The sequence below is a fragment of the Hemitrygon akajei genome, chromosome 2 (genome assembly GCF_048418815.1).
Source record: "Hemitrygon akajei chromosome 2, sHemAka1.3, whole genome shotgun sequence".
Taxonomy (NCBI): domain Eukaryota; kingdom Metazoa; phylum Chordata; class Chondrichthyes; order Myliobatiformes; family Dasyatidae; genus Hemitrygon; species Hemitrygon akajei.
In genome coordinates, this window is record NC_133125.1 from 190,850,468 (window position 1) to 190,876,851 (window position 26,384).

General features: G+C 46.1%; 1 protein-coding gene across 2 annotated transcripts in view; it reads left to right on the forward strand.

The window, feature by feature from the left end:
- Positions 1-26,384, forward strand: part of atf6b (activating transcription factor 6 beta) — a 98,145-nt gene that overhangs the window by 11,444 nt on the left and 60,317 nt on the right. For both annotated transcript variants that reach the window (XM_073033830.1, XM_073033839.1), the window contains exons 2-6: positions 7,617-7,690; positions 15,749-15,824; positions 16,828-16,919; positions 18,249-18,417; positions 21,559-21,735. In XM_073033830.1, coding sequence (XP_072889931.1) covers positions 7,617-7,690; positions 15,749-15,824; positions 16,828-16,919; positions 18,249-18,417; positions 21,559-21,735 — 588 coding nt within the window. The remainder of the gene's footprint in view (positions 1-7,616; positions 7,691-15,748; positions 15,825-16,827; positions 16,920-18,248; positions 18,418-21,558; positions 21,736-26,384) is intronic.

Below are 26,384 nucleotides of genomic sequence, written 5' to 3' on the forward strand. Positions count from 1 at the left end.
CAGGAGTGGGTTTCAGCCTGAAACGTTGTCACTACCTCCTCCCATAGAAGCTGTCTGGCCTGCTGAGTTCTGCCAGCATTTTGTATTTTTATTAATTTCTAGCATCGGCAGATTCACTCGTGTTGCCTAAATATTTCATTTACTCTGTACTGGAAATGACATTTAGCAAACTCAAATGGTATTGTGTGCAGGCAGTGATCTGTCAGAGTGCAAGCACACCAGTTTTGAACTGTGAAGGCTGCATTAACACTGAGAAGCAATAAGTTGTCTGGTGAACGAGGACAGGAAGAGAAAGCAAAAACAGTACAAAAATAGAGCAGAGCATTTCCTGATACCTGCCTCGGTCCATCAGTGGACTACGACGTTTTGATAGTTTGTCAACATGTTAGCCACTTAATAAATTGACAAGCTGGAACAGAGCTGCTCAGGTGTAAAACGAAAGTCCTCAGCATGACACGTCTACAATATTAACTTCCCTAAACAAACAGTTTCAGTCTGAATTTGTAACTCTGCAAGAGGCCATCTTCCTGTAAGTCAATTAAAAAAAAACTCTTCATGTAGGAGGACGGGGATTGGAGAGGGTCCAGAGGAGATGCACAGGAATGGTTCAGGAGTGAAAGGTTTAGTGTATGAGGGGCGTTTGATATCTCTGAGCCTTTACTCGGAGTAGTTTAGAAGAATGGGGTGGAGGGGTGCAGAAATCTCGTTGAAACTTCGATGTGGAGATGATGTTGGGAGGAGACCAGAGGTGAAAATTCAGAATAGAGGGACATCCCTTTAGGACAGAGGTGAGGAGGAATTTCTTTAGCCAGACGGTGGAGTATCTGTGGAGTTCATTATGGAGGCCGTGTCATTGTGTACATTGAAAGTGGAGATTGATTGGTTCTTGACTTGCTGATGAGAAAGGTCACGAGGAGAACGGGGTTGAGAGGGATTCTGTACCTGTGTCTTAGTCGACTATCACAACAGAATAAAAGCAACCCCACGTCAGTTTGATTTAAAATTTTAGCCATTATTCCATTCATAGAACGTAGAACTTCACTGCAGAATCCAGACACTTTGACCCTCAACATCACACTGATCATTTAACCTGCTCTAAGATTAATCTAGCCCTTCCATTCCACATAGCCCTTCATTTCTCTTTCTTTCATGTAGGTGTCCACAACAGCCCACAGTGATGGAGAAGTTTGAGCTGCAGTCTCTTGTAGAAATGGTTCCACCAAGTTGCAGCCAGTAACCTCCCTCAGAATAACAGTGTAACCATGACCTGATGACTTACTCCAGCAAGACTAGTTGTGGGGCAGAATCTAAATCGACTTTATTATAGAGATGTGGTGCGGAATAGGTGCTTCCAGCCCCTCAAACCGTGCCACTGTCAACCCCTGCTTTAACCCTAGCCCAATCACGGGACAGTTTACAATGACCATCAATCTGTACACCCTTGGACCGCGGGAGGAAAGCCACACGTTCCATGGCAAAGACATACAGGCTCCTTGTGGATTGAACTCCACCGAGCTGTAATAGTGGCATGCTACTGACAGATATCGTGAAATTTGTTTTGTACAGTGCAAGGCATTAAAAGATTTAAATTGCAATAAGAAATAATTAAATAAAAGGGCAAAATAGTGAGGTGGTGTTTGTGGGTTCACGGACCGTTCAGAAATCTAATGGCAGATGGGACAAAGCTGTTCTTAATATGTCGCGTGTGGTCTTCAGGCTCCTGCACCTCCTCCCTGATGGTAGTAATGAGAAGGGGAAATGTCCCGGATGTCGAGGGATGCTGTCGTTTCGAGGCATCACCTTTTGAAGATGTCCATGATACTGGGGAGCCTAGTGCCCTTGATGGACCTGGCTGAGTTTACAAATTTCTGCAGCTTTTTCTAATTATGTGCAGTGGTCCCTCCCTGATACCAGATGACGAGGCCACCAGTCCGAATGCTCTCTGCGGTACATCTGTAGAAGTTTCCAGATTCCAGTGACTCTGTAGAAACATCTGTGATTGGCTGCCTGGAGAAGTGCAGTGAGGATGCCACCATTATTGGACACATCGATGCGAGAGCATATCAGAATCCACGGTGACAGCACAGCTGAGAGATCAGAATGCTGCCTTCAGACTGGGGGATAAGGCAGCTGTCAGTCAGAGCCGCACTTGCCATGCCATCAGGAAGTAAAACGGGATTGTTCACGGAGAAAATACAGCTATTTCTGTCACACCAGAGGTGCATGTGGCAGGGCATTCGGACCATAACAGACTACAATCCACCCAGCGAGTTGGTGACCGTGACGCTTCTCTTCCTGATGGGCTGAATGGCTTTTACACTCGGTTTGATGCACAGAACGATGTGCCAGCGAGAAAGGCACCCCCTTTCCCCTGAGCAGCAGACACTCTGTCTGGCTGCAGCTGGTGGGAGGAAGACAGTAGCCAGGGTCAATCTGTGTAAACCTGCGGGGCCTGATAACATACCTGGATGGATGCTGAGGGACTGTGCAACCAGTTAAGAGGTTCTAGCAGACATCGTCAACATCTCTCTGGAATAGTCCACTGTCCCCTCAGGCTTTGGGGTGGCCAGGATTACCCCAGACAGCGACAGTAACCTGTCCCAACAACGACCATCCAGTGGCACTGACCTCAACAGTGATGAAGTGCTATGTGTGGCTGGTTATGGATCGCATTAAATTCCATCTTCCTGCTACGCTGGATCCTTTCCAGTTCGCTTATTGTTCAAATTGGTCCACTGATGATACCATGGCCTCTGCATTCCACTCCGTCCTGTCCCACCCGGAAAATGGCGCCTCACACGTCAGGATGCTGCTTACTGACTTCAACCCTCAGAAGCTGGAGGGTGATCTGCCCTGGTTGGCTCTGGTAGAAAGCTGCAAGCACCACAACTTGAGTCTCCTAAAGACCAAAGAGAAGACTGTAGACTTCAGCAAGGTGCAGGCTGGTCCCTCACTGCACGTACACACCTCCTCCAAGGAGAGTTAGGAACACCAGGTTTCTGGGAGTGCACGTAACAGCAATTTCACCTGGTCCCCCGATGTTACCTATTTGGTCGAGAAAGCACAGCAGCGTCTCCACTTCCTAAGGCGAGTGAGGCTTCTCCCTCCATTCTAACTAATCTTTCAACGTCACCATCGAGAGAGTGCTGGCCAGCTGCATCACTGTCTTACTGCAGGTTCCTATAAAGGATTGTGATGACTGCCGAGGAATATCGGGGTCTCTCTCCCACCCATCAAAGGAGTACTGCACACGCAGGGCTCTTAGTATTGTCAGTGATCCCTTCCATCCGTCCCACAATCTCTTTGACCCCTTACCATCAGGCAGGAGGTACCATAGCATTAGAGCTGCTAGGATGGGAAACAGCTTCTTCTCCCAGACTGTGAGGCTACTGAACTCCTGCCACCACCCAGGCAGGTCTCATCGTGTATGAAGCACCAGTAGCATTATACTGTTTACCTTTTAATTTGCATTGTAAATGCACCTTATTGTTTAATAATTTATTTATGGTAATATTGTTCTACGTGTATGAGTTATGTGTACTATGTAAGTGTGTGTGTATATAAATATATAAGTCAAATAGGTAGTGCAACGAGAGAGAAAGAAGTAATGAGGTAGTGTTCATGGGTTCATTGTCCATTCAGAAATCTGATGGCAGAGGGGAAGAAGCTGTTCCTGAACCATTGAGTGTGTGTCTTCAGGCTTTGGTATCCCTTCCCTGGTGCTAGCAGTGAGAAGAGGGCCTGGCCTGGGTGATGGGGGTCCTTAACAATGGTTGCAGCCTTTTTGAGGCATTGCCTTTTGAACATGTCCTGGAATGATAAACTGAACTTGATTGGCTAGAGCCGTCCTTATCCGCGGGGACTGGGGGATACTAAAACACACGGATGCTCAAATCCCTTATTTAACCTGTCTCAGTGTGGTGGTCTTTAGGATCCAGTGGAACCCCGGACCTTATTAAACCTATCTCAGTGCGGTGGACATTAGGACCTGGACATTAGACTACAGCTCTGAATCTGCAGTGTTTATGTTCATAAAAATAATGACAATCACGATTGAAAATAAAGTGGAAGTAATAAAGCAATCGGAAAGAGGTGAAATGCCATCGGTCATTGGAAAAGCGTTAGGCTACAATCGGTCAACGATCGGAACAATTTTAATGGAGCATATGGAAGGTCCTGTCACGATGAAAGCTACAGTTATTACTAAGCAATGCAGTGGTTTAATTATTGAAATACATAAGTTTCTTAAGTGTTTTATATCCATAGAAAGTTAAAATATATACTATATACTAAGACAAACGTTTGACTAACTGACACTAAATAATACCGGATGTACCTGTTCCGACTTCAAATCCGACTTAAAGGCGGACTCAGGAACGGAACTTGTTCATAACCCAGGGACTGCTTGTACTTTAAACAGACAGACAGACATACTTTATTGATCCCGAGGGAAATTGGGTTTCGTTACAGCCGCACTAACCAAGAATAGTGAAGAAATATAGCAATATAAAGCCATAAATAATTAAATAATAATAAGTTAATCATGCCAAGTGGAAATAAGTCCAGGACCAGCCTATTGGCTCAGGTTGTCTGACACTCCGAGGGAGGAGTTGTAAAGTTTGATGGCCACGGCCTTACGAGTGAGTTTGTTGATTCTATTGGTGTAGAGTAATCATCTCTAGATTACTTATATTACCCAATACAATGTAAATGCTATGGAAATAGTTGTTAAACTGAATTGTTTAGGGAATAATGACAAGAAAAAATAGTCCGTACATGCTCAAACAACAAGTGCTGGAGAGAGAACTTCCGGGTTTTCCCGATCCGCAGTTGGTTAAATCCGCGGATAGGGAGGGCCAACTGTACATCTAATGTTCTGTCTTTATCTGTTTATATATAATCTCTTTGTTTCCCTGTAAGTGCCTGCAGTCGAAGAAAAGGAAATGGTAGAAGTAGTGCAGGGGTATCGCCAGTGTAGTTGCTCTCCCTCTGCTGTACTGGGGATGTTGGTTACAAAGGTATGCTGAGCCTCTGAGGGTTAACTTGTGACCACAGTATTGGAGCGTGCAAACCTCTGATCTAGACCCATCCAAGAGAGGATAAAGGTGAGAGGGAGCAAATTTAATGGAGATCTGAAAAGTGTTGTTTGCCAAGACCTTGCTCAATACTGCCCCACACTGGTTAGAATAGTGCTCTGCAACAGACCAGATCAAATCGTAGAATGTAGAGAGAGGGGTGAAAGAAATTAACAGCAAGGCTGCTCTTTCCTCTTAGTGCCACTTTCCATCCCTTGATGCCATAATATCTAAAACTATTTCAACCTCTGAATATGCTCAGTCTCCACATTTCCAATGCCAATGGTTGAGCCCCTCTGACCGAAGACATTTCTTGTCTCCTTCTCAAATGACTAGTCTTTATTTGGTTACTGTGGCTTCTGATCTGGTCACCTCTTAGAACATAGAACATAGAACAGCACAGCGCATAATCAGGCACTTTGGCCCACAATGTTGTACTGAACTTTTAACCCATTCTAAGATCAATTTAACCCTTCCCTCCCACTTAGCCCTCTATTTTTCTATCATCCATCTCAGAGTCTCCTAAATACCCCAAATGTATCTGCCTCTACCACCATCCCTGGCAGTGTGTTCCACACACCCAGCACTGTGTATATAAAAAACTTAGCGCTGCACACTGAGACCCTGGTTCTAGCCAGTGGAAATGTTACCCTCGCGTTACTCCATCAAGCCTCATTAGCTTCTTGTCTGTTTCTCTGAAATGACCTCTCATTCTAGATGCAAATTCCTGAGCAGTTAAACTTCCATTCCAGGACCAAAGCTGATGCCCCTTTATTAATTATTAAACTAATAACTAACTATTCCTAGTTATTAGAGATTAGCTTTACTTCTCACATGAACATCGAAGCATCCAGTGAAATATGTCGTTTCTTCAACAACCAACACAGTTTGAAGATTGTGCTGGGGACAGATGCCAACTAAGCATGCCCACGACTCACTAAACCCCAAGAGAGGCTGTGGAGGCCAAGTATTTAAGGCAGAGATAGATAGGTTCTTGATTAGCCAGGGTATCAAAGGGTATGGGGTGAAGGCAGGGGAGTGGGGATGACTGGAATAATTGGATCAGCCCATAATTGTTGAATGGCAGAGCAGATTCGATGGGCCAAATGGCCTACTTCTGCTCCTATATCTTATGGTCTAAAGGGGCGGACAACCGGTGTACAAATGACAACAAACTGTGCAAATACAAAAAAAGAGAATAAATAATAATAGTAATAAATAAGCAATAATTATCAAGAGCATGAAGAGTCCTTGAAAGCGAGTCCTTGGGTTGTGGGAACAGTTCAGTGATGGGGTGAGTAAAGTTGAGTGAAATTACCCCTGCTGGTTGAGGTGTAGTAACTGTTCTTGAGTCCCGGGGCTCCTGTGGCAGCAGCAAGTCGAGGGCACGGTCTGGGTGGTAGGGGACCTTGATGATGGATGCTGCTTTCCTGTGACAATGCTCCACGTAGATGTGGGGAGCTCTTTACCTGTGATGAACTAGGCTGGAACCACTACTTTTTATAGGATTTTTCCATCAAGGGCATTGGTGTTTTCATACCAGGCTGTGATGCAGCCAGTGACTACATTCTGCAAATTTGCGGATTACACCAAAATTTGGGTGCAGTGGGCAGGGAGCAAGTCTATTAATGCTTACAGCAGGATCTGGACTGGCTTGAAAATGGCGGATGGAATTTAATTCAGACAAGTGTGAGGTGCTCTGCTTGTGTAAGATAAAGTAGGTGAGGTAAGTGTTAAGGTACTGAGGTGTATGGCAGAAAAGAGGGATCTTAGAATACAGATCCATAATTCCTTGAAAGTGGCATTGCAAGTAGACAGGGTCATAAAGAAAGCTTTTGACACATTGGCCTTCATAAATCAGTGTATTGAGTACAGGAGATGGAATGTTATGCTGAAGTTGTATAAGATGTTGTTGAGGCCTAATTTGGAGTATTGTATGCATTTCTGATCACCTACCTACATGGAAGATGTAGATAAGATTGAAAGAGTACAGATAACATTTACAAGAATTTTGCTGGGACTTGAGGACCCGAGTTATAGGGAAAGGTTGTATAGGCTAGGAGTTTATTTCCTAGAGCACAAGAGAGTAAGGGGAGATTTGATAGAGGTATATACCCCTCACACACCCTGTGTGTGTATACACACACACACACATATATATATATATATATCAATCAGGGTAAATGCAAGCAGGCCTTTTCACCTGAGGTTGGGTTCGAAGTCAACCAGAGGTCATGGGTTAAAGGTGAAAGGTGAAATGTTTTAGGAGAACCTGAGGGGAAACTTCTTCGCTCAGAGGGTGGTGAGAGTGTGGAACGAGCTGCTAGCAGAATTGGTGGATGCAGGTTTGATTACAACGTTTTAGAGAAGTTTGGATAGATACATGGATGGGAGAGGAGGTGCAGGTCAATGGGACTAGGCAAAACAATAGCTCAGCATGATTTAGATGGGCCGAAGGGCCAGTTTCTGTGTGGTGGTACTCTATGATTCTTATCTCAATATGTAATTAACAATATACATCTTGCCTTCTATGTCCTCCAGATGCCTGCCTGTACAACTGTGAAACAATGGAGGAGATGGATGATATCTTTCGCTGCTTTGACAACGCCACAGAGGTATGGAACGAGAGTTCTGAAATGTTGTGTACCTTTTCTCCTCTCTGCCACTGCCACGTAACTTTCCATTTGCTGTTCTATGCCCAGACCCCTCCAGAAACATTTCCGGCTATGACGGCTATTCCCTGAAGTGAGCAAAGACCTGAGAGAGACACATGAAGTTATAAGGAGCATAGGTGACATAGTCAAAGCCTTCCTCCATGGTTGTGTGTTAAAAATGAGAGAGAGCATAGGATACTGGTGGGAGCCTTTTCCTTGGGCAGAAATGATTAAATCGAGAGGGCATCATTGTAAGATGATTGGAGGAAGGTATAGAGGGGATATCAGAGGTAGGTTGTGTTACACAGAAGGTGGTAGAGGCAGATACACTGGGGGCATTTAGGAGACTTGTATGGGCATGTGGATGAAAGAAAAATGGAAGGCTATGTGGGAGGGAGGACTGAGACTGATCTCGGACTAGGTTAAAGAGCCAGCACAACATCACGGGCCGAAGGGTCTGTATTATGTTCTGTGTCCTGAAAGGGCTTATTACTAACCTCAGCTTTATTTAGCACTGCAGCTGAAATTGCCCGAGGTTTAAGCTGTTTGTTGTCTGACAAGTTACATTTCTAACTATATTTTTCCCTCACCCTCCTGACCTCTAACCAGTGCTCTGTTCTTGCACTTGATTTAATCAGGAGAACCAGTAGGCCTAGTAAAACTATAAACCAATCCTGAGGGGTCCCGTCAGCCTAGTAAAATTTTGAACCAATCCCAATGCACCACGTCAGCCTAGTAAAACTATAAACCAATCCTGAGGGGTCCCGTCGGCCTAGTAAAATTTTGAACCAATCCCAATGCACCACATCAGCCTAGTAAAACTATAAACCAATCGCGAGGGATCGCGTCGGCCTAGTAAAACTGGAAACCAATCCTGAGGCGCCACATCAGCCTAGTTAAATGGTAAACCAATCCCAAAGGAGTCGCATCAGAAGTAGTTAAAGTATGACCCAATCCCGAGGGTCCACACAGACCTTTTTAAACTGTGACCCAATCCTGAGAAGCAAAAAGATGCATGTTGTTATAATTAAACAATCCACTGGCCTGATAATGTAAATGAGAAATATCACCTACCAATAATTTCAATTAATAGAAAACAGTACGAGGGGTGATTGATAAGTTTGTGGCCTAAGGTAGAAGGAGTCAATTTGAGAAAACCTAGCACATTTATTTTTCAACATAGTCCCCTCCTACATTTACACACTTAGTCCAGCGGTCGTGGAGCATACGGATCTTGGACCTCCAGAAAGTGTCTACAGATGGGTGACTGATAAGCTTGTGGCCTAAGGTAGAAGGAAATGAGTTATACAGCTCTCGTTACATGCACGTGCAGTTCAACTCTTTGATTATGCAGAAAGTTTGAAGTTAATAACTCATCAGAAGTGATTGATAAGTTCGTGGCCTAGGGTAGAAGGAGATGAGTTCAAAGGAAGAAGCTTCAAACTTTCTGCATAATCAAAGAGTTGAACTGCACGTGCATGCAACAAGAGTTGTGTAACTCATCTCGTTCTACCTTACGCCACAAACTTATCAGTCACCCATCTGTGGACACTTTCTGGAGGTCCAAGATCCGTATGCTCCACGACCGCTGGGCTAAGTGTGTAAATGTAGGAGGGGACTGTGTTGAAAAATAAATGTGCTAGGTTTTCTAAAATTGACTCCTACTTTAGGCCACAAACTTATCAATCACCTCTTGTATAAATATTAGAAGGCACTTGAGGTTGGTAATTCATTTCTTAGCCTCCGTTTCTATAATGTGTGACTCGTTTGTCTTTGGTATGTCTTTATTTTGTAAGAATTGTGTTTGTGTCCAGAAATCCTTCAAATTATAAATCTGTTAGATATTGCTTCTCAGAAGCTAAAATCAGTGTCACTTCAAAACAACCTGTTTTATCTACTTCATTAGCTCTCAGTATCTCCTTGTTGAGAGTGGGGAACCAACTGCTCAAAATAGAGATGATTAACAGCTAGACCACTTCAGGAAGGGACTGAAGCAGGGAAGTAAACCAGTCCTTGAAATGTAGATTGAGGCTGTCCGTCGGTCAGGTTGCCCATGGACGTGGTGTCCTAGCTGTCTACGTCAAATTCAATACGCAAGCCAGGGCAGTGCGATATGGAGAACAAACTGTTGCTCCCCTTCCCCACACGGGTGATGAATCCACAGGAATGACAGACTGAGATAGCTTGGTGTCAGTGGGGTCGCAGGTGTTGCCAGTCAACATTAAACTCTATGTAGGACTGCGTTGGGGACTCCAGCTCCAGGTTTTTCCTCAGAGTTAACTCCCAAAGCCTTCCCTGTAAGTGGGTGTAGCCGCAAGGTTGGAGATCAGAGTTTTCCCTCTCCTAGAAGGGCAGCCAACCACGGCCGACGAGCCCCGTCTGCCCGAAGGGACTAGTTTAAGGTGGCTTTTCCTCTTCTCCTGTTGGTAGAAACTGTTATACCAGGAGTAGTAGCCAAACCACACATGAAGGCCAGGAGCTGGACTTGATTGTCAGAGGCTGTTTGAGAAGCTTTCACCATTGTGAGCACTTAATAAGTAGTGGGAATTCATCCCCACTACCCCCCCCCCCCCCACCCTGGTTATGACAACCTTAAGGATCCAGTATAGGTTGATACCATATAATTTGCCTAAAGTGTATTTATAGGGACTTAGTTCTTCCTTAGGCATAATGCTGTCGATATGGTTCACTCACGTGGGATCATACAACTGTGTGATTGCTCCTGTGTCAGTGTGCTGGTGGAGGTGAAGACGTGTGATGCAGCAGTTGATGCTTGTCTTGGAGGAGGAGTGAGGGTCATTCTGGTGATTTTTGTGGAATCAGAATCGGCCTGCCCACAGAAGGCGTTGTGTGGAGCGCTTTCAGTCTAGAGGACGGTGACCAGTGACATTCCCCCAGGACCTGTTTCGGTTAGATTGATCTTAGAGTCAGTTTTTAAAATCAACACAACATTGTGGGCCAAAGGTCTACACTGTGCTGTAGTGTTCTAGACTCCGAAGTACAGCCACAGAAACAGGCCTTTTGGCCCATCTAGTCCATGCTGAAAACATTTAAATTGCCTACTGCCATCGGCCTTTTATGTTCAATGGTTTTCCTGTTTGACCAATCACAGTTATTTATAGTTGGATGCTCTGACCAGTGAAGAGACCCAGGAGATGTGAATTAGTAACGATGTGGGAAATGGTGGATGCTTTAGAAAGCACACTATATTTTGTTGTTCATAAATACAAGAGGTTCTGCAGATGCTGGAAATCCAGAGCAACACACACAAAATGCTGGAGGAACTCAGTAGGTCAGGCAGAATCTATGAAAATGAATGGAGAGTCAATGTTTTGGCTCAACAGCTTTCTTCAGGACTGAAGAGGAAGGGGGAAGATCCGAGAATAAGAAGGTGGGGGGGGGGGGGACGAGAAGTAGGAAACTCAGGCAATAGGTGAAGCCACATGTGTGGGAAAGATAAAGGGCTAAAGAGGAAGGAATCTGATAGGAGAGGAGAGTGGACTGTGGGAGAAAGGAAAGAAGGAAGGGTACTGAGTGGCGGTGACAGCCAGGTGAGGAGATTGTTTTTAGAATTTTCATCCTTGTTATTACAGAATCCAAATATCAAAGACATTTGCTTTAAATCTTTAATAACCTGAGTTTTGCAGAGCAAGGATCAAAGTTAAAATGTAAATTTATTGTCAAAGTACGAATATGTCACCATATACTGTATTACCGAGATTCATTTTCTTGTGGACATTTATAGTAGAACAGAGAAGTTGAATGATTACAATCAATTTGCAAACGTTTTGCCGCCATGCAAGGAGACATCAGGGCACTGTTCATTTGTAGTGTATCCTCTAAATGCTTGGCCTTTATATACTTATCAATCAGCTGATTAGTCATCACTTTGGAAACTCAATTGAAATTGAGTTCTATATACAGACATGCAGACTTCAATCTCATTGAGAAGCCAATGAGGGCAAAATTCTAGACAACGCACAGAGCTCGCCACGCAATCAATCAGTGACAAGCTCCCTCCCAATGTCACAATTAACTCCCCAAGATGACGACTAATCATTTGAATGTAGCCAAACAACATAGCGTTCCTCCAGGACCAAGGTGCAAAGCGCATTACCAGCAGCACACAGCACAGAGCAGATACGATCACCATTTCAGAATAAAAATACAGTCACAAAAGTCAAAATAGTGACGATAATTTTTCCCAGATCCCTGAGCTGCCTGGTCCAGCTTGTTTTTCTGCCGAGCGTCAGGACTAAGATTGCCAGACTGGGTGGCTGCTTCTTTCCTCAGGCTGTGAGACTAACGGATACCCTGCCATGTCTGAGGTCTCGTCACTAGGTCTGCGAGCTGTTTACTGTACGGTTTACCTGTGCTGTGCATGAATTTTGAATTAGATTTTAACTTGTGATAGTATTTTGTTTCATGTGATATGTTTATGGGTGCACCATGGTGCAGAGGAAGGTTGTTTTATTTGGTTGCCAAAATGGCGTGACTGTACTTTGTCCTGTTCCATCTCGTTCTTCCACCGAGGAACAATGGAAGGCAGCACCACTGTGAGAAGCCTGCCTCCAGCCTGCCCAGCAGACATCAATGATGCCCTCACCCGCATCTCCTCCATTTCCCACACTTCGGCCCTCACCCCATCCTCCCGTCACCACAACAGGGACCGTGTCCCCCTTGTCCTCACCTATCACCCCACCAGCCTCCAGATCCAGCATATTCTCCTCCGCAACTTCCGCCACCTTCAACAGGACCCCACCACTAAGGACATCTTTCCCTCTCTACCCCTCTCTGCTTTTCGCAGGGATTGTTCCCTCCGCGACTGCCTGGTCCACACGTCCCTCCCCACAGATCTCCCACCTGGCACTTAACCCTGCAAGCGTAAGTGCTACACCTGTCCCTACACCTCCTCTCTTACCACCATTTAGGGCCCCAAACAGTCCTTCCAGGTGAGGCAGTACTTCACTTGTGAGTCTGTTGGGGTAATCTATTGCATCTGGTGCTCCCGGTGTGGCCTCCTCTACATCGGTGAGACCTGACGCAGATTGGGGGATCGCTTCATCAAGCACCTACGCTCCATCTGCCACAACAGACAGGATCTCCCAGTTGCCACCCACTTCAACTCTCCTTCACATTCCCATTCGGATATGTCCATACATGGCCTCCTCTACTGCCATGATGAGGCCAAACTCAGGTTGGAGGAACAACATCTCATTTACCGTCTGGGTAGACTCCAGCCCCTTGGTATGAACATCGAATTCTCCAACTTCCTGTAATTCCCTCCCTCTCCCTTCCCCCATCCCACTTTCACTCTGCCTCTTCTTCCAGCTGCCTATCATCGCTCTCATGATTCTGCCTTCTTCTACTACCCATAGTGCTTTCCCCTTAAATTCCTTCTTCACCTTTCCTGCCTATCCCCTCCCTGCTTCCCCTCCCCCACCCCTTGATCTTTCCTCTGATTGGTTTTCCACCCTCCCCCCACCTTCTTTATAGGGCCCCTGCCCCCTCCTTCTTTAGTCCTGACGAAGGGTCTCGACCCGAAACGTTGACTGCTCATTTCAACGGATGCTGCCCGACCTGCTGAGTTCATCCAGTGTGTTTGTACGTGTTGATTTGACCACAGCACCTGCAGTGTACTTTGTGCTTACTACTCTCTCCCATCCTGCTGTGGCTCTCCTGCCCTGGGTGATTGCAACAGGCTGCTGCATCTGAGGCAACTCTGGTCAAGTCCTGAGAGAACGCACCCATATGCAGTCAGTAGTCTGCTGGCTATTTCTGCCTGGAATTTTGTTTAGATGTGAGTTAGGTGGCTAAGTGTCTAATCCCACCTCCATTATCATCCATCTGTATGTCTGCACCTCCCACTAGATGTCCTGGAGTTTTGTAGAGGTGTGAGTCAGGTGGCCAGTTGTCTAATCCTATCCCATACCTCCATCGGATGTCCTGTTCGATTTGGGTGTAGATTTATTTGTATTTTCCTGTAGTTTAGGCTTGCTTGAACAGAAAAGCCTGCAAAAAGTGGTAGATATGCCCCACTTCATCACAGGTAAAGCCCTCCCCACCATTGAAGACATCTACATCGACCTCTGTCGTAGGAAAGCAGCTTACAGCATCGAGGACCTCCACCATCTAGTTCATGTTCGCTTCTAGCTGCTGCCAACAGGAAGAAGGTGCAGGAGCCTCAGGAACCACACCACCAGGTTCAGGAACAGGATTACCCTCAATTATCAGGTTCTTCAACCAGAGGGGATAACTTCACTCACCCCATCACTGAACTGTTCCCACAACCTGTGGATTCACTTTCAAGGACTCTTCATCTTATGTCGTCAATATTTATTTCTTTTTGTGTTTGTACAATTTGGTTTTTTTTTTGCATATTATCTGTGTGCTTTCATTGACTCTGTTGTGTTTCTCGCATTTACTGTGAATGCCCACAAGAAAATGAACCTCATGGTAACAAATATATGCCTTGGTGGTGACAGGGTGTCTGACGGCCTGAGGGAAGAAGCTGTGCCCAGTCTGACAGTCCTGGTCCTGATGTGATTGTGCGATGGGTGGTAGGGATCCTCAACAATGCTTCAGGGCCTTCGTCCACAACATTCCCGGTAAATGGGGGGAGGGAGACCCAGGCAATCCTCTCAGAGGATTTCTACTGTCCCCTGTCAGGTTTTGCTGTCCATTGGAATGTTATCTGTAGTTTAAGATGCTTACAGCTTCCTTTTCTTTGTGTTTTGTTAGTTCATTTATTTGTCGCAAATGATTGTGGCAAATTTGTGTTGTGGCTCATTCTTGACTACCAAGTACCTCTCTCACAAAGTCACCAGGATCCAACAGGTCTCTTCCCGCACTTGTTGCTTTCTAGGTCATCCACACTTTGACAGCGAGGTGGGAATTTCACCAGTGAGGATGTAGTTGGGTTCACCGTTCACTAAGAGTCCTTATCCTAGCACATTGCTTGACCTGCTTGCTGCCGATTACACCTGCTGCTGTTTTAGGGCAGCAATGAAGGTCCTCCATCTCAGTCCACTCATATGTAGAAGGATTGCTTATTGCTGTTTCTGTAACTATTCTATTTTACCAGGCAGGGTTGTTAGCCCTGAGCTGAACCCCCAAATCAGTGGGCCACTCTTAGTCTGGCCTCTAGTTTGGCATGGGTGACTCTACCAAGAGCCAAAGCTTAAAGCCCTGACTCCAGCCAACAGAGCTCTCTGGGGCATTGAGGTATGCAAGCCTCCAAACCCTACAACAAGGTTTTGGTCCTCTTGGGGACATTTTGGGTGAACAAGGTGGACTTACGGTGTTCATTGGGAATTACTGGTAGAGCATATTGGAAAATTTTCCACTACCTTGCTCGACTGTCAGCGAGTCAGCTGAAACCAACTGAAGAGATTCTGCAAATCCAGAGTAAAACACACAAAATGCTGGAGAACTCAGCGGGTCAGTTAGCATCTGTGGAAATGAAAAGACGATGTGTCGGGCTGAGATCCTTCATCGGGGCTGGAAAGGAAGGGGGAAGACGCCAAAGTGAGGGGAGGGGAAGGAGCCGAAGCTAGATAGTGAAGCCAGTGAGTGCGGGAGGGAAGTAAGAAGCTGGGAAAGGAGGAATGTGATGGGAGAGGAGAGTGGACCATGGAGAAGGGGAAGGAGGAGGGGATCCAGGGGGAGGTGATAGGCAGGTCAGTTAGTGAACAGCTGTGTCTCCATCACAAATACCACAGTTACCATTCATTGACTTTAATGGGGCTGCAAGATATCAAGAATGGCAATAAATGAATAATTTATTTTTATTTAGAGATGCAGCTCAATAACAGGCTCTTCTGAGCCAGCAAACCTTTGCTGCCCGATTGCAGCTATGTGACCAGCACATCTTTGGAATGTGAGGGGTCAAGGGGAGAATGAAGAAATGCCTTACAGGCAGGGGTGGGAACTGAACCACTGTGCTGTTCTATCACTCGATTATTTCTGCTGTCATTTCCTGTCCTGAGATTGTAATGAGGTGTTGTTTTAATGTTCCAGTTGGATTTGGATTTGAATATGGAAATCGGGATACCATATTCCCCTCGGAACCCAATCCATGATGACAGCTGTATAGGTAAGAACTCCAAGGTGTGGCTTGTGGCTGAGGCCAAAACACTGTGCAAACAAGAGGTTCTGCAAATGCTGGCAGTCCAGAGCAACCCGCACAAAATGCTGAGAAAACACTCAGCAGGTCAGGCAGCGTCCATGGAGGGAAATAAAGAGTTGAGGTTTTGGGCTGAGACCCTACATCAGGACTGGAAAGGAAGGGGGACAGAAGCCAGAATAAGAAGGTGGGAAGGGGGCAGGGGTACAACCGGCAGGTGGACAGGAAGGGGGCAGGAGTACAACCGGCAGGTGGACGGGAAGGGGGCAGGAGTACAACCGGCAGGTGGACGGGAAGGGGGCAGGAGTACAACTGGCAGGTGGGCGGGAAGGTGGGAAGGGGGCAGGAGTACAACCGGCAGGTGAACGGGAAGGGGGCAGGAGTACAACCGGCAGGTGGGCGGGAAGGTGGGAAGGGGGCAGGAGTACAACCGGCAGGTGGGCAGGAAGGCGGCTGTGATGAAGAACAAAGCTGGCGGAGGTAAAGGGCTGAAGAAGAGGGAACCTGATCGGAGAGGAAAGTGGCCCATGGGAGAAAGGGAAGGAGGGGCACCAGAGGGATGGGGTGAGAGGGGAATGGAGAAACAGAAGGGGGAGGGGGCAGAAATTACAGGAAGTTAGAGAAGTCGATGCTCCTGTTATCACATTGGACGTTACCTAGAGTGAGCATGAGGTGTTGCTTCTCTGACCTGAGTTCGGCCTCATGATGGCAGTAGAGGAAGCATGTCTCAGGGCAGACATGTTGGTATGAGGATGGGAGGTGGAATTAAGAGTAATGTGGAGCCATGTTTCAATGGGAATGGTGTAGGCACTGCCCACACCTCCCATAGATTTCATTATCCTATACATCGATCTCCGACCTGGAGTCGTCATCATCCTCCGGTAAAACAATTCAGTGGGTTCACCTCTCTCCACCTGGGATGGCTCTCTTGTTATTACCGCAAATTAAAGCTCAACTGTTCCTACCGCAACAGATCTGCAGGTGAAATTGGAACCGCTGTCTCCCGCCTCTTCTCGCTGTTCAGATTCCTCACTCTCCTCTTCTGACATTCCCCTAATACCACAGGTAAGCAGTTACTCAGTTTATCATCTGCCTGGTTCGCCACTGACGTCTCTCCTGAATGGTTTTCAGCCCAACTTCCCAGAGGTCTTTCTTCTGATTGATACGTACGAAGGTCCTCAAGGATCAACTTTATTCACCATGTAGACATACAGTATTTTCACATGTGTGTGGATCAGAGTGAAACATACACAAAAAGCAACAACATTTCACAATTATAACGAATAAAGAATTATATACAGACACGCCATGTAAATGGGGGAAATGTGGTTTGCAAATATAGGAGGAGCATTTGTGTCAGAGTTTAGAAGAATGAAGGGGTATCTCATGAAACTTCTCGAACATTGAAAGGTCTAGATAGAGTGGATGTGGAGAGGATGGTTCCTATAGTGGGGGAGTCTAGGACCAGAGGACACAGATAGAGTGTATGTGGAGAGGATCTTTCCTATAGTGGGGGAGTCTAGGACCAGAGGACACAGATAGAGTGGATGTGGAGAGGATGTTTCCTATAGTGGGGGAGTCTAGGACCAGAGGACACAGATAGAGTGGATGTGGAGAGGATGTTTCCTATAGTGGAGGAGTCTAGGACCTGAGGACACAGATAGAGTGGATGTAGAGAGGATGTTTCCTATAGTGGGGGAGTTTAGGACCAGAGGACACAGATAGAGTGGATGTGGAGAGGATGTTTCCTGTAGTGGGGGAGTCTAGGACCAGAGGACACAGATAGAGTGTATGTGGAGAGGATCTTTCCTATAGTGGGGGAGTCTAGGACCAGAGGACACAGATAGAGTGGATGTGGAGAGGATGTTTCCTATAGTGGGGGAGTTTAGGACCAGAGGACACAGATAGAGTGGATGTGGAGAGGATGTTTCCTATAGTGGGGGAGTCTAGGACCAAAGGGCACAGGCTCAGAATAGAGAGGCATCCATTTAGAACAGAGATGATCTTTGCCAGGGAGTGGTGAATCTGTGCAATTCATTGTCACGAATGGCTGTGGAGGCCGAGTCATCGGCTGAATTTAAAGTGGAGGTTGATAGGTTCTTGATTAGTCAGGGCATCAAAGGTTACGGGAGAGAGCAGGAGAATGGGGTTGAGAAGGTAAATAAATCAGCCGTGATGGACTGGCAGAGCAGACTCAATGGGCCGAATGGCCTAATTCTGCTCCTATGTCTTGTGGAATTCAAATCTCACCATGTTGAGGAATTTAAATAAATCTGGGTTTAAAGATCTGAAAATCGGAACCTTGGAAGTGCAGACGTTTTGTTTAAAATTAAATCTATGTTATACATTTAATTGTGTATATTATAATAAACTCATTGTGTCTTTTCCTGAAAGGTTCATCAGAGCCTAAACACAGAAACCACGCCACCGGTGGTGAAAACCGAGGACCCTCCTACGCCGCCATGTACCTTCGGAGATGTCCTCAACCCCCCTCTGAATGGCATTGAGTTCAATGTGGTGAAGATTGAGAATGGGACATCGCCAGTGAAGCAAGGGCCGGAAAGTAAATTATATTCTCTTACAATGCAAGCTAATTCCTTAAAAGAAACTCAAATAAATAACAACACGAGATTCTGCAGATGCTGGAAATTCGAAAGCAATTGGTGGAGGGGTAGGTAGTGTTGAGGAAACAGGTAGGATGCAGAAGGACTTAGACAGATTAGGAGAATGGGCAAGAAATGAAATACAATGTTGGTATTTCATGTTGAAATACATGGTCATGCACTTTGATAGTAGAAATAAATGTGTGGACTATTTTCTAAACAGGCAGAGTAGATGTGGAAAGGATGTTTCTCATAGTGGGAGAGTCTAGGTCAGGAGGGCACAGACTCGGGATAAAGGGGAGCCCTTTTGAAACAGAGATGCGAAGAAATTTCTTTAGCTAGAGGATGGTGAATTTGTGGAGATTGTTGCTACATGCAGCTGTGGAGGTCAGGTCGATGGGTGTATTTAAGGCAGATAGGTTTTTGATTGGACATGGCATCAAAGGTTACAGGGAGAAGGCCAGGAGCTGGGGTTTCAAAGGTACATTAAATGTCAGAGAAATGTATGCAATATAAATCCTGAAATTCTTTGAGGAGGAGAAAGGAGAGGGATCAGCCATGACAGAATGGTGGAGCAGACTCAATGGGTCAGATGGCCCAATTCTGCTCCTATGTCTTATGGTTTTACACATACAAAATGCTGGAGGAACTGAGCAGGTCAATAAACAGTCAATGTTTTGGGCCAAGACCCTTCATCAGGATTGGAAAGGAAGGGTGAAGAAGCCAGAATCAGAAGGTGGGGTGTGGAAGAGGAGTACAAGCCGACAGGTGATCGGTGAGACCAGGTGGGTGGAAGCTGGGAGATGATGGGTGGAAGACAAGAAGGAATCTCTTAGGAGAGGACAGTGGACCATGGCAGGAAGGATGGAGGAAGGAAAACCAGGGGGAGGAGATGAGCAACTGAGAAGAAGAGAATGGTGCGAAGGAATCGATAGTCGGGAATGGAAAATGAAAAAGGGGGAAGGGGAGAAATTACTGGAATTGAGAGAAATTGGTATTCATGCCATCAGGTCGCAGGCTACCCAGATGGCATATGAGGTGTTGCTCCCCAAAGATGAGTGTGGCTTCATTGTGGCAATAGTGTTGGGATGAGATTAGGATGTTGAATTGAAATGGGTAGCCACCAGGAAGTCCAACCCTTCTGCGGAGGACAAAGCAGGTCCCCCAGTCTACATTGAGTCTCACCAACGTAGAGGAGGCCACACTGGATACAGTAGATGTACCCAACCACTTGCAGTTCACTTAGAAGGGCTGCTCTCCTACCTACTCATCACCACCTCATTCTGGCTTCTGCCCCCTTCCTTTCCAGAAATGATGCAGGGTCTCAGCACGAAACTTCCACTGCATATTCCTCTCCATTGCTGCAGCCTGACAAGCATATTGTGTTTGATACCCAAGGGACTGGTTGAATGAAGCTTTGTCTATTTGTCCTGAATGCTGGCTTTTGGGAACCCAGAGTTTGGTGAATTCTCCACTTGTGTTCCTCCAAGCTGCTTCAGGCAGTGTTTTACATTGACTGAGAGAGACTCCGAACCAGAATTGGGTTCAATAACACTGGGGATCTTTACTGATGGATGCCACCTTTATGGGCATCACCTTTTGAAGGTGTCACAGATGCTGGAGAGACTAGTGCCCATGACGGAGCTGGCTGAGTTTGCAGCTTTTCCTGTGCAGTGGTCCCTCCATACCAGGCGGTGATGCATCAGTTAGAAAGGCTTATTGTTTTGTTTTAATCGAATGTTTGTGTGGAGAATGAATGTTCCTATCCACACGTTTATCCTTTGTCATGTTCAGTGAGCTGTTAGGGTCTGATCTCTCTAACTACGAGATGGGGAATGAGGTGAAGTAACGATCCTTTCCTGTGGTTACTCACATCGAAATACCACACAGAAAATTTCACAACAATGTTGCCAGGAATCGAGGACCCGAGTTACAGGAAAAGACTGAATATGTTAGGACTTTATTCCCTGGAGTTTAGGGGAATGAGGGGAAATTTGATAGCAATATACCAAATTATGAGGAGTATAGATAGGGTAAATGCAAGCAGGCTTTTTCCATTGAGCTTGGTTGAGACTAGAACTAGATTAAGCGTGAAAGGTGAAATATTTAAGGGGATCGTCTTCACTCGGACGGTGGTGAGAGTGTGGATCGAGCTGCCCGTGGAAGTGGTGGATGTGAGTTGATTTAAACATTTAAGAGAAATTGGGATGTGTACATGGATGGGAGGGGTATGGAAGCCTATGGACCAGGTGCAGGTCAATGGGACTGGATGGATTAATAGTTCAGCATGGTCTTGATGGGCCAAAGGATAGGAAAGATAGGATAAGAAAAGGGGGAGATTTTAAAAGAAAAAGGCGAAGTACTAGAACTGCTCAACACATCAGGCTGCATCTGTGGAGACTCACTCACTGCCCGTTCCACCTGCTGGTGTGTAGGGAAGCAATGAATGTCCTCCATCTCTGTGTCGCAGTGCTTAGGGATTCCTTCGTAGTGTCAGTAGCTTCCTTTCAGTTTTCAATACTGTCAGTCATGTAAGTCCTGTGTGGAGACTCAGTTGTACCATCACACACACAGCTGTTTCCATAACAGTTTTGTGTGACCTGTCAGGGTTGTTACCCATGAACTGACTCTCCGAATCTGGAGAACCTGGCTCTTGGTAGGGTCACCCATGCCAAACAGGACAAAGACTAACAGCCAAAGCATAAAGCCCTGACTCCAGACAGCGTAGCTCTCTGGGTCGTTGAGGCACACAAGCCTCCAAACCATGACAAGGTTGTGGCTAGAACTTAGAAATCTGCAGCACATCACAGTTGTGCTGACCATGTAACCTAGTCTAGAAACTGCCTAGAATTTCCCTAGCGCATAGCCCTCCTGGAGGATCTGGAGAGAGGACAGAGTTGAACAACCTGTCCTTTTTGTAATGAAATAGCTTTTGTACTGGAAATGACGCTAAGAAATCCCAAGTCTTGATGAGGTGTAACATGTGAAAATGGATTTCTGGCCCCGAGATTGGGATCCTTTGACCAGGAACTTGGATTGTGTCTAACATGATGCCAAGCTGTGCATCCTGCTCTAATTTTACTCTTCCTTCCCTACTCCAGAACAAGCCACTGCAAGTATCAAGGCCAACAGCATCCTGTGCAGCAAGCCCACCATCCAGCCCAAACCAGTTGTCGTGACAACGCTGCCCAGTGCACCAAGCACCAGCCCGGCGAAGACGATCATTCTACAGTCGGTGCAAACCAGTCTCCCTGTGTCTCAGCCTCAGCCCATTCCAGGTATGATCAGAGCACTCCCTCGCTGTCCCACCACCCTCCTGCACAGGTCCTCATCTGTTCCAGAAATTTCTCTGAATTGCCCAGTTCATATGTTTGTGTCTACGTCAGTCTTAGTGACCATAAGATATAGGAGCAGAATTAGGCCATTTGGCCCACTGGTTCTGCTTTGCTATTCCATCATGGCTGATCCATTTCCCTCTCAGCCCTTCATAACCTTCGATGCCCTGACTAATCAAGAATCTATACCAAAGATTCACTTCCCTCTGGCTAAAGAAATTCCTCCTAATCTCCGTTCGAAATGGACGACCCTCCATTCTGAGGATGTACCTTCTGGTCCTAGACCTCCCCCACAATAGGAAACATCCTCTTCGTGTCCATTCTATACAGGCCTTTCAATATTCGATAGGTTTCGGTGAGACTCCCCTCATCCTTCTAAACTCCAGTGAACTCCAACATGTGCCCCAATTCCACTCTCCCTGTCAGTCTGCTATTCATTGTCTTAAAGACGCTTCTCCTTTTTGGAGTAAAGAACCCCATCTTGTTACGTCTATTGTGTTACGAAAACCCCGTAACCAGGTAACTTACCAGCAAAGATAGATGGATCAGCTGAGTCTGATGCTACTATTTTCAAACGTTTTATTCAAAAAGGGGCACAAACGTAAGGTTAATACAAACATTCAGATCATATACGTCGTCAATACTCAATCTAAAACACCGGTGTAATAATAATTAATCAGAAATAAGCTCTATAGTTGTCTAGGGGTAATACTGAGTCCAATTGAATATTAAAGTCACTTAGAAATCTGCAGTCTTTTCCGTTTGGGAACCGCTGGCATTTCACGTGTTGGAGAGAGAGAGGACTGGTGAAAGAAAGAACACTTGCCCGTTGTCTCTGCGAAACAATTCCCTGGAATCAGTTGTTAGCTAAAAGCGATTTTCCTTTGGCTTCAGCCACAGATTCCCGATCCGGAATCTGACGCACGTGGCCTCCTAAAAAAAATGGCTTCCCGCTCCCACGGGAATCGGTATCATGCTTCCTTGGTGTCTCCTTGGTGCGTCTGAGGGTCCTCCCCTCAGACCCGCCTTTATACTTCTTCACGGGATCGCAGGTGTCAATCAAGTTGCAGGTAATGCGATCTCTCTCTCAACCAGCCCACTTTGCCCGAGGGCTTTTCAGGTGGTCTCCATGAGACAATAGTCAAAGTCACTTTTTATTCTGCTTCTTGGGAGAACGTGGTCTTTCGCACGTCTCTCTCTCTTGGGTCAGTTGACCCCCCTTAACTAGAGTTCTTGCGATTTTCACAAAGGAGGGGGCCAACGGCATAACACCTCCCCCCATAATGGGTTTTTAACCAGCGGTTAAAACCAGGTTGACACAGGAATTTTTTTTTTGAATCTACATACTACACAAGCTTTTCTCTTCACAGAGTACTACTGTTATACATTCAAGTCAGTATCTAAACAGGTAACAAGTACAGTGCCCCTTTTCTTTAATACCTTAACCTCATGTGCCATACTAACGCCTGGTAGCATCAAACTTCAGCTCAATAACCACCTTATTTATTTGCTTTCTTCAGCAACATAACTAAGGAGGTGTGATCTTAGCTTACATACATCTACAAAGGTTCATGCAAAAGACAAATTTTTATGTTACTTTCAAACTTAACAGTCAATCTTCCATGGGGTTGTCTATTATTCACATACTTTGTCGAAATCCCTTAAAACCAGATCCTGTTATTTAAAATGGCATCCCGTCAACCCTCGCCCCGTTTCCAGTTAAGCTTGTGCACCAGTGTGGAATAGGCTTTCGCCTGCTCCAATATGAGTTATACACAATGTGTTCCAAACTTAGACCATTTTCCGATTTTTCCACACAATTCTTTAATTTTAAGCAAGTTGTTGGTTTTATCTTCAGGACCCTGCATGTTATTAGCTTTCAGTTTAAACTCTTGGTCCAAACAGCATTTCAAATTCTGCCTTTTCACAGCACCCTCTGGAATAACAATAGCGTGTGGGGCACCTTTACATTCCAAATCAACCTGTAATTGATTGGCAGGCACCGTGTTACCAAGCCATTGTCTCTGCAGCCTGGTTGCTGCTTCTGACATCAATCCAGACATTAAATTTTCTTCCTTCGATTTGGGAATTACAGATTTCCCGTCTCCCTCCACAACAACAGTTATCTCCCCATTCGTAAACTCCACATTAACTCTGAAGACCCCCTTCTGTACAACCCTCTGGGAACTCACACTTCCCAAGGTTAACCCCTTTTTCCCCGAACCAGGTCTATCTGACTCACGAGGACGGCCGCCCCGTTCCCCCGAATCAAATACCTCAGACTTCCCCTGAGCTTTGTTACCAGGGTCAGCACCACGTGCATCCCCATCTTGGACACACTCAAACGGGACATTGGCCTCTTCCAGGCTTTCAACACCCGTACCTTTTTCAAATTCTAACGTCCCCCGATCCTTCCAGTTACTCTCTAGGCAGCCCCCCGTTGGGGAAGGCGCAACCCTGCGAGCTGAAACAACCTCCTCGGCCATTTCAGCTGACTTCTCCACAGCAAGGATACCCTTCCTCTCTAAGACTGCCCTCACTTCACTCTCGGGACCATCGAGAACATCTTTAGAACTCTCAACTTCTCCAAAAAATTCTGCCAAACCAGACAGATCAACCACGTCCAACTCTGGACGTTTTAACAGCTTTATCCGTTTCTCATCTTTATTTCCTACCTCTAGGACCTTTCTCTTCACTAAGGGGAGGGCTATCTCCTTACCCTTACCCCATTTCACTTTACTACTTTCTGTTTTACCACCCTCGGAACCCTCGTGGTATAGGGTCGGTAAAAACGTCTTGGCCAAATCACTACTGGCCCGATTTAAACTGCTCTCGTTCTCAGCTGCTTTTCTCGACAGGCTGCGAGTGACCGCGCATGCGCGACAGCTTTGGGACTCCAGGGGCGGGGCCACCGTACTCGCCGGTCGGCGGGTCGGCATCATGGCTGCCCAAATCCTCCCTCCTGCTAACACACTTTGTAACAACGCGACCCACTGCTCTTGTGGCCACTTCTGGTTCACTGCCACCTTTTCAAAAAGCAAGAAATAACTATCAACATCCGTCTCCTCGAACGGAGGTACTAATCTCAGCTCCCGACTAACATCAAACCCCTCCTCTCTCTCTATCCCTTGAGCTCTTCGCTCTTGCCTTCGCTTGTCCAGCTCCAATTCATGGATCCTTTGTTTCTCTGTCTCTGCTCGTTCCTTCTCTCTCCCGACCACTTCTAGCTCTTTTGACTTAATTTCATGTTCCCACCGTAATCTCTCTATCTCTAACTGATCCGTCGTACCAGCGGGTACTTTTTCAGGGATATTTTCCAACTCCTCTGCTTCAAACACATTCTCCCCAATGTAATACTGAGTTATGGCCCTTCGCACCTCCCGGTTTTTCATGGACGACTTCACCTCTGCGAGGTTTAACCCCTTCCCCAAATTTAACAAGTTTGATTTGGTGGCCATCCCTAGCGCCTCCATAGTCGGGCTTTTCATAAATTCACCCACGTCCATCTTTGCTGGTTTCCTATCTGGCTACCTGCGTAACCAGATTTACGTTTGGACTTACAGCCCGATTCACTGACCCTCCCGTTTGGTTTCAAATCCCGGACGAGCCCCCACTTGTTACGAAAACCCCGTAACCAGGTAACTTACCAGCAAAGATAGATGGATCAGCTGAGTCTGATGCTACTATTTTCAAACGTTTTATTCAAAAAGGGGCACAAACGTAAGGTTAATACAAAACATTCAGATCATATACGTCGTCAATACTCAATCTAAAACACCGGTGTAATAATAATCAATCAGAAATAAGCTCTATAGTTGTCTAGGGGTAATACTGAGTCCAATTGAATATTAAAGTCACTTAGAAATCTGCAGTCTTTTCCGTTTGGGAACCGCTGGCATTTCACGTGTTGGAGAGAGAGAGGACTGGTGAAAGAAAGAACACTTGCCCGTTGTCTTTGCGAAACAATTCCCTGGAATCAGTTGTTAGCTAAAAGCGATTTTCCTTTGGCTTCAGCCACAGATTCCCGATCCGGAATCTGACGCACGTGGCCTCCTAAAAAAAATGGCTTCCCGCTCCCACGGGAATCGGTATCATGCTTGGTGCGTCTGAGGGTCCTCCCCTCAGACCCGCCTTTATACTTCTTCACGGGATCGCAGGTGTCAATCAAGTTGCAGGAAATGCGATCTCTCTCTCAACCAGCCCACTTTGCCCGAGTGCTTTTCAGGTGGTCTCCATGAGACAATAGTCAAAGTCACTTTTTATTCTGCTTCTTGGGAGAACGTGGTCTTTCGCACGTCTCTCTCTCTTGGGTCAGTTGACCCCCCTTAACTAGAGTTCTTGCGATTTTCACAAAGGAGGGGGCCAACGGCATAACAATTGACACGTTGACGAATCCAAGAACAAGAAGATGCCATGTCACTAGAGTGTTAGAACACTACAGCACAGTTCTAAGCCCTTCGGCCCATCTAGTTCATGCCAAGCTATTATTCTGCCTACTCCAATCAACCTGCACCTGTACTTATCCAAGCTTCCCTAAAATATTGTAATTGAACCTTCATCCTCCATTCTTGCAGCAGCTCGTTCCACACTCA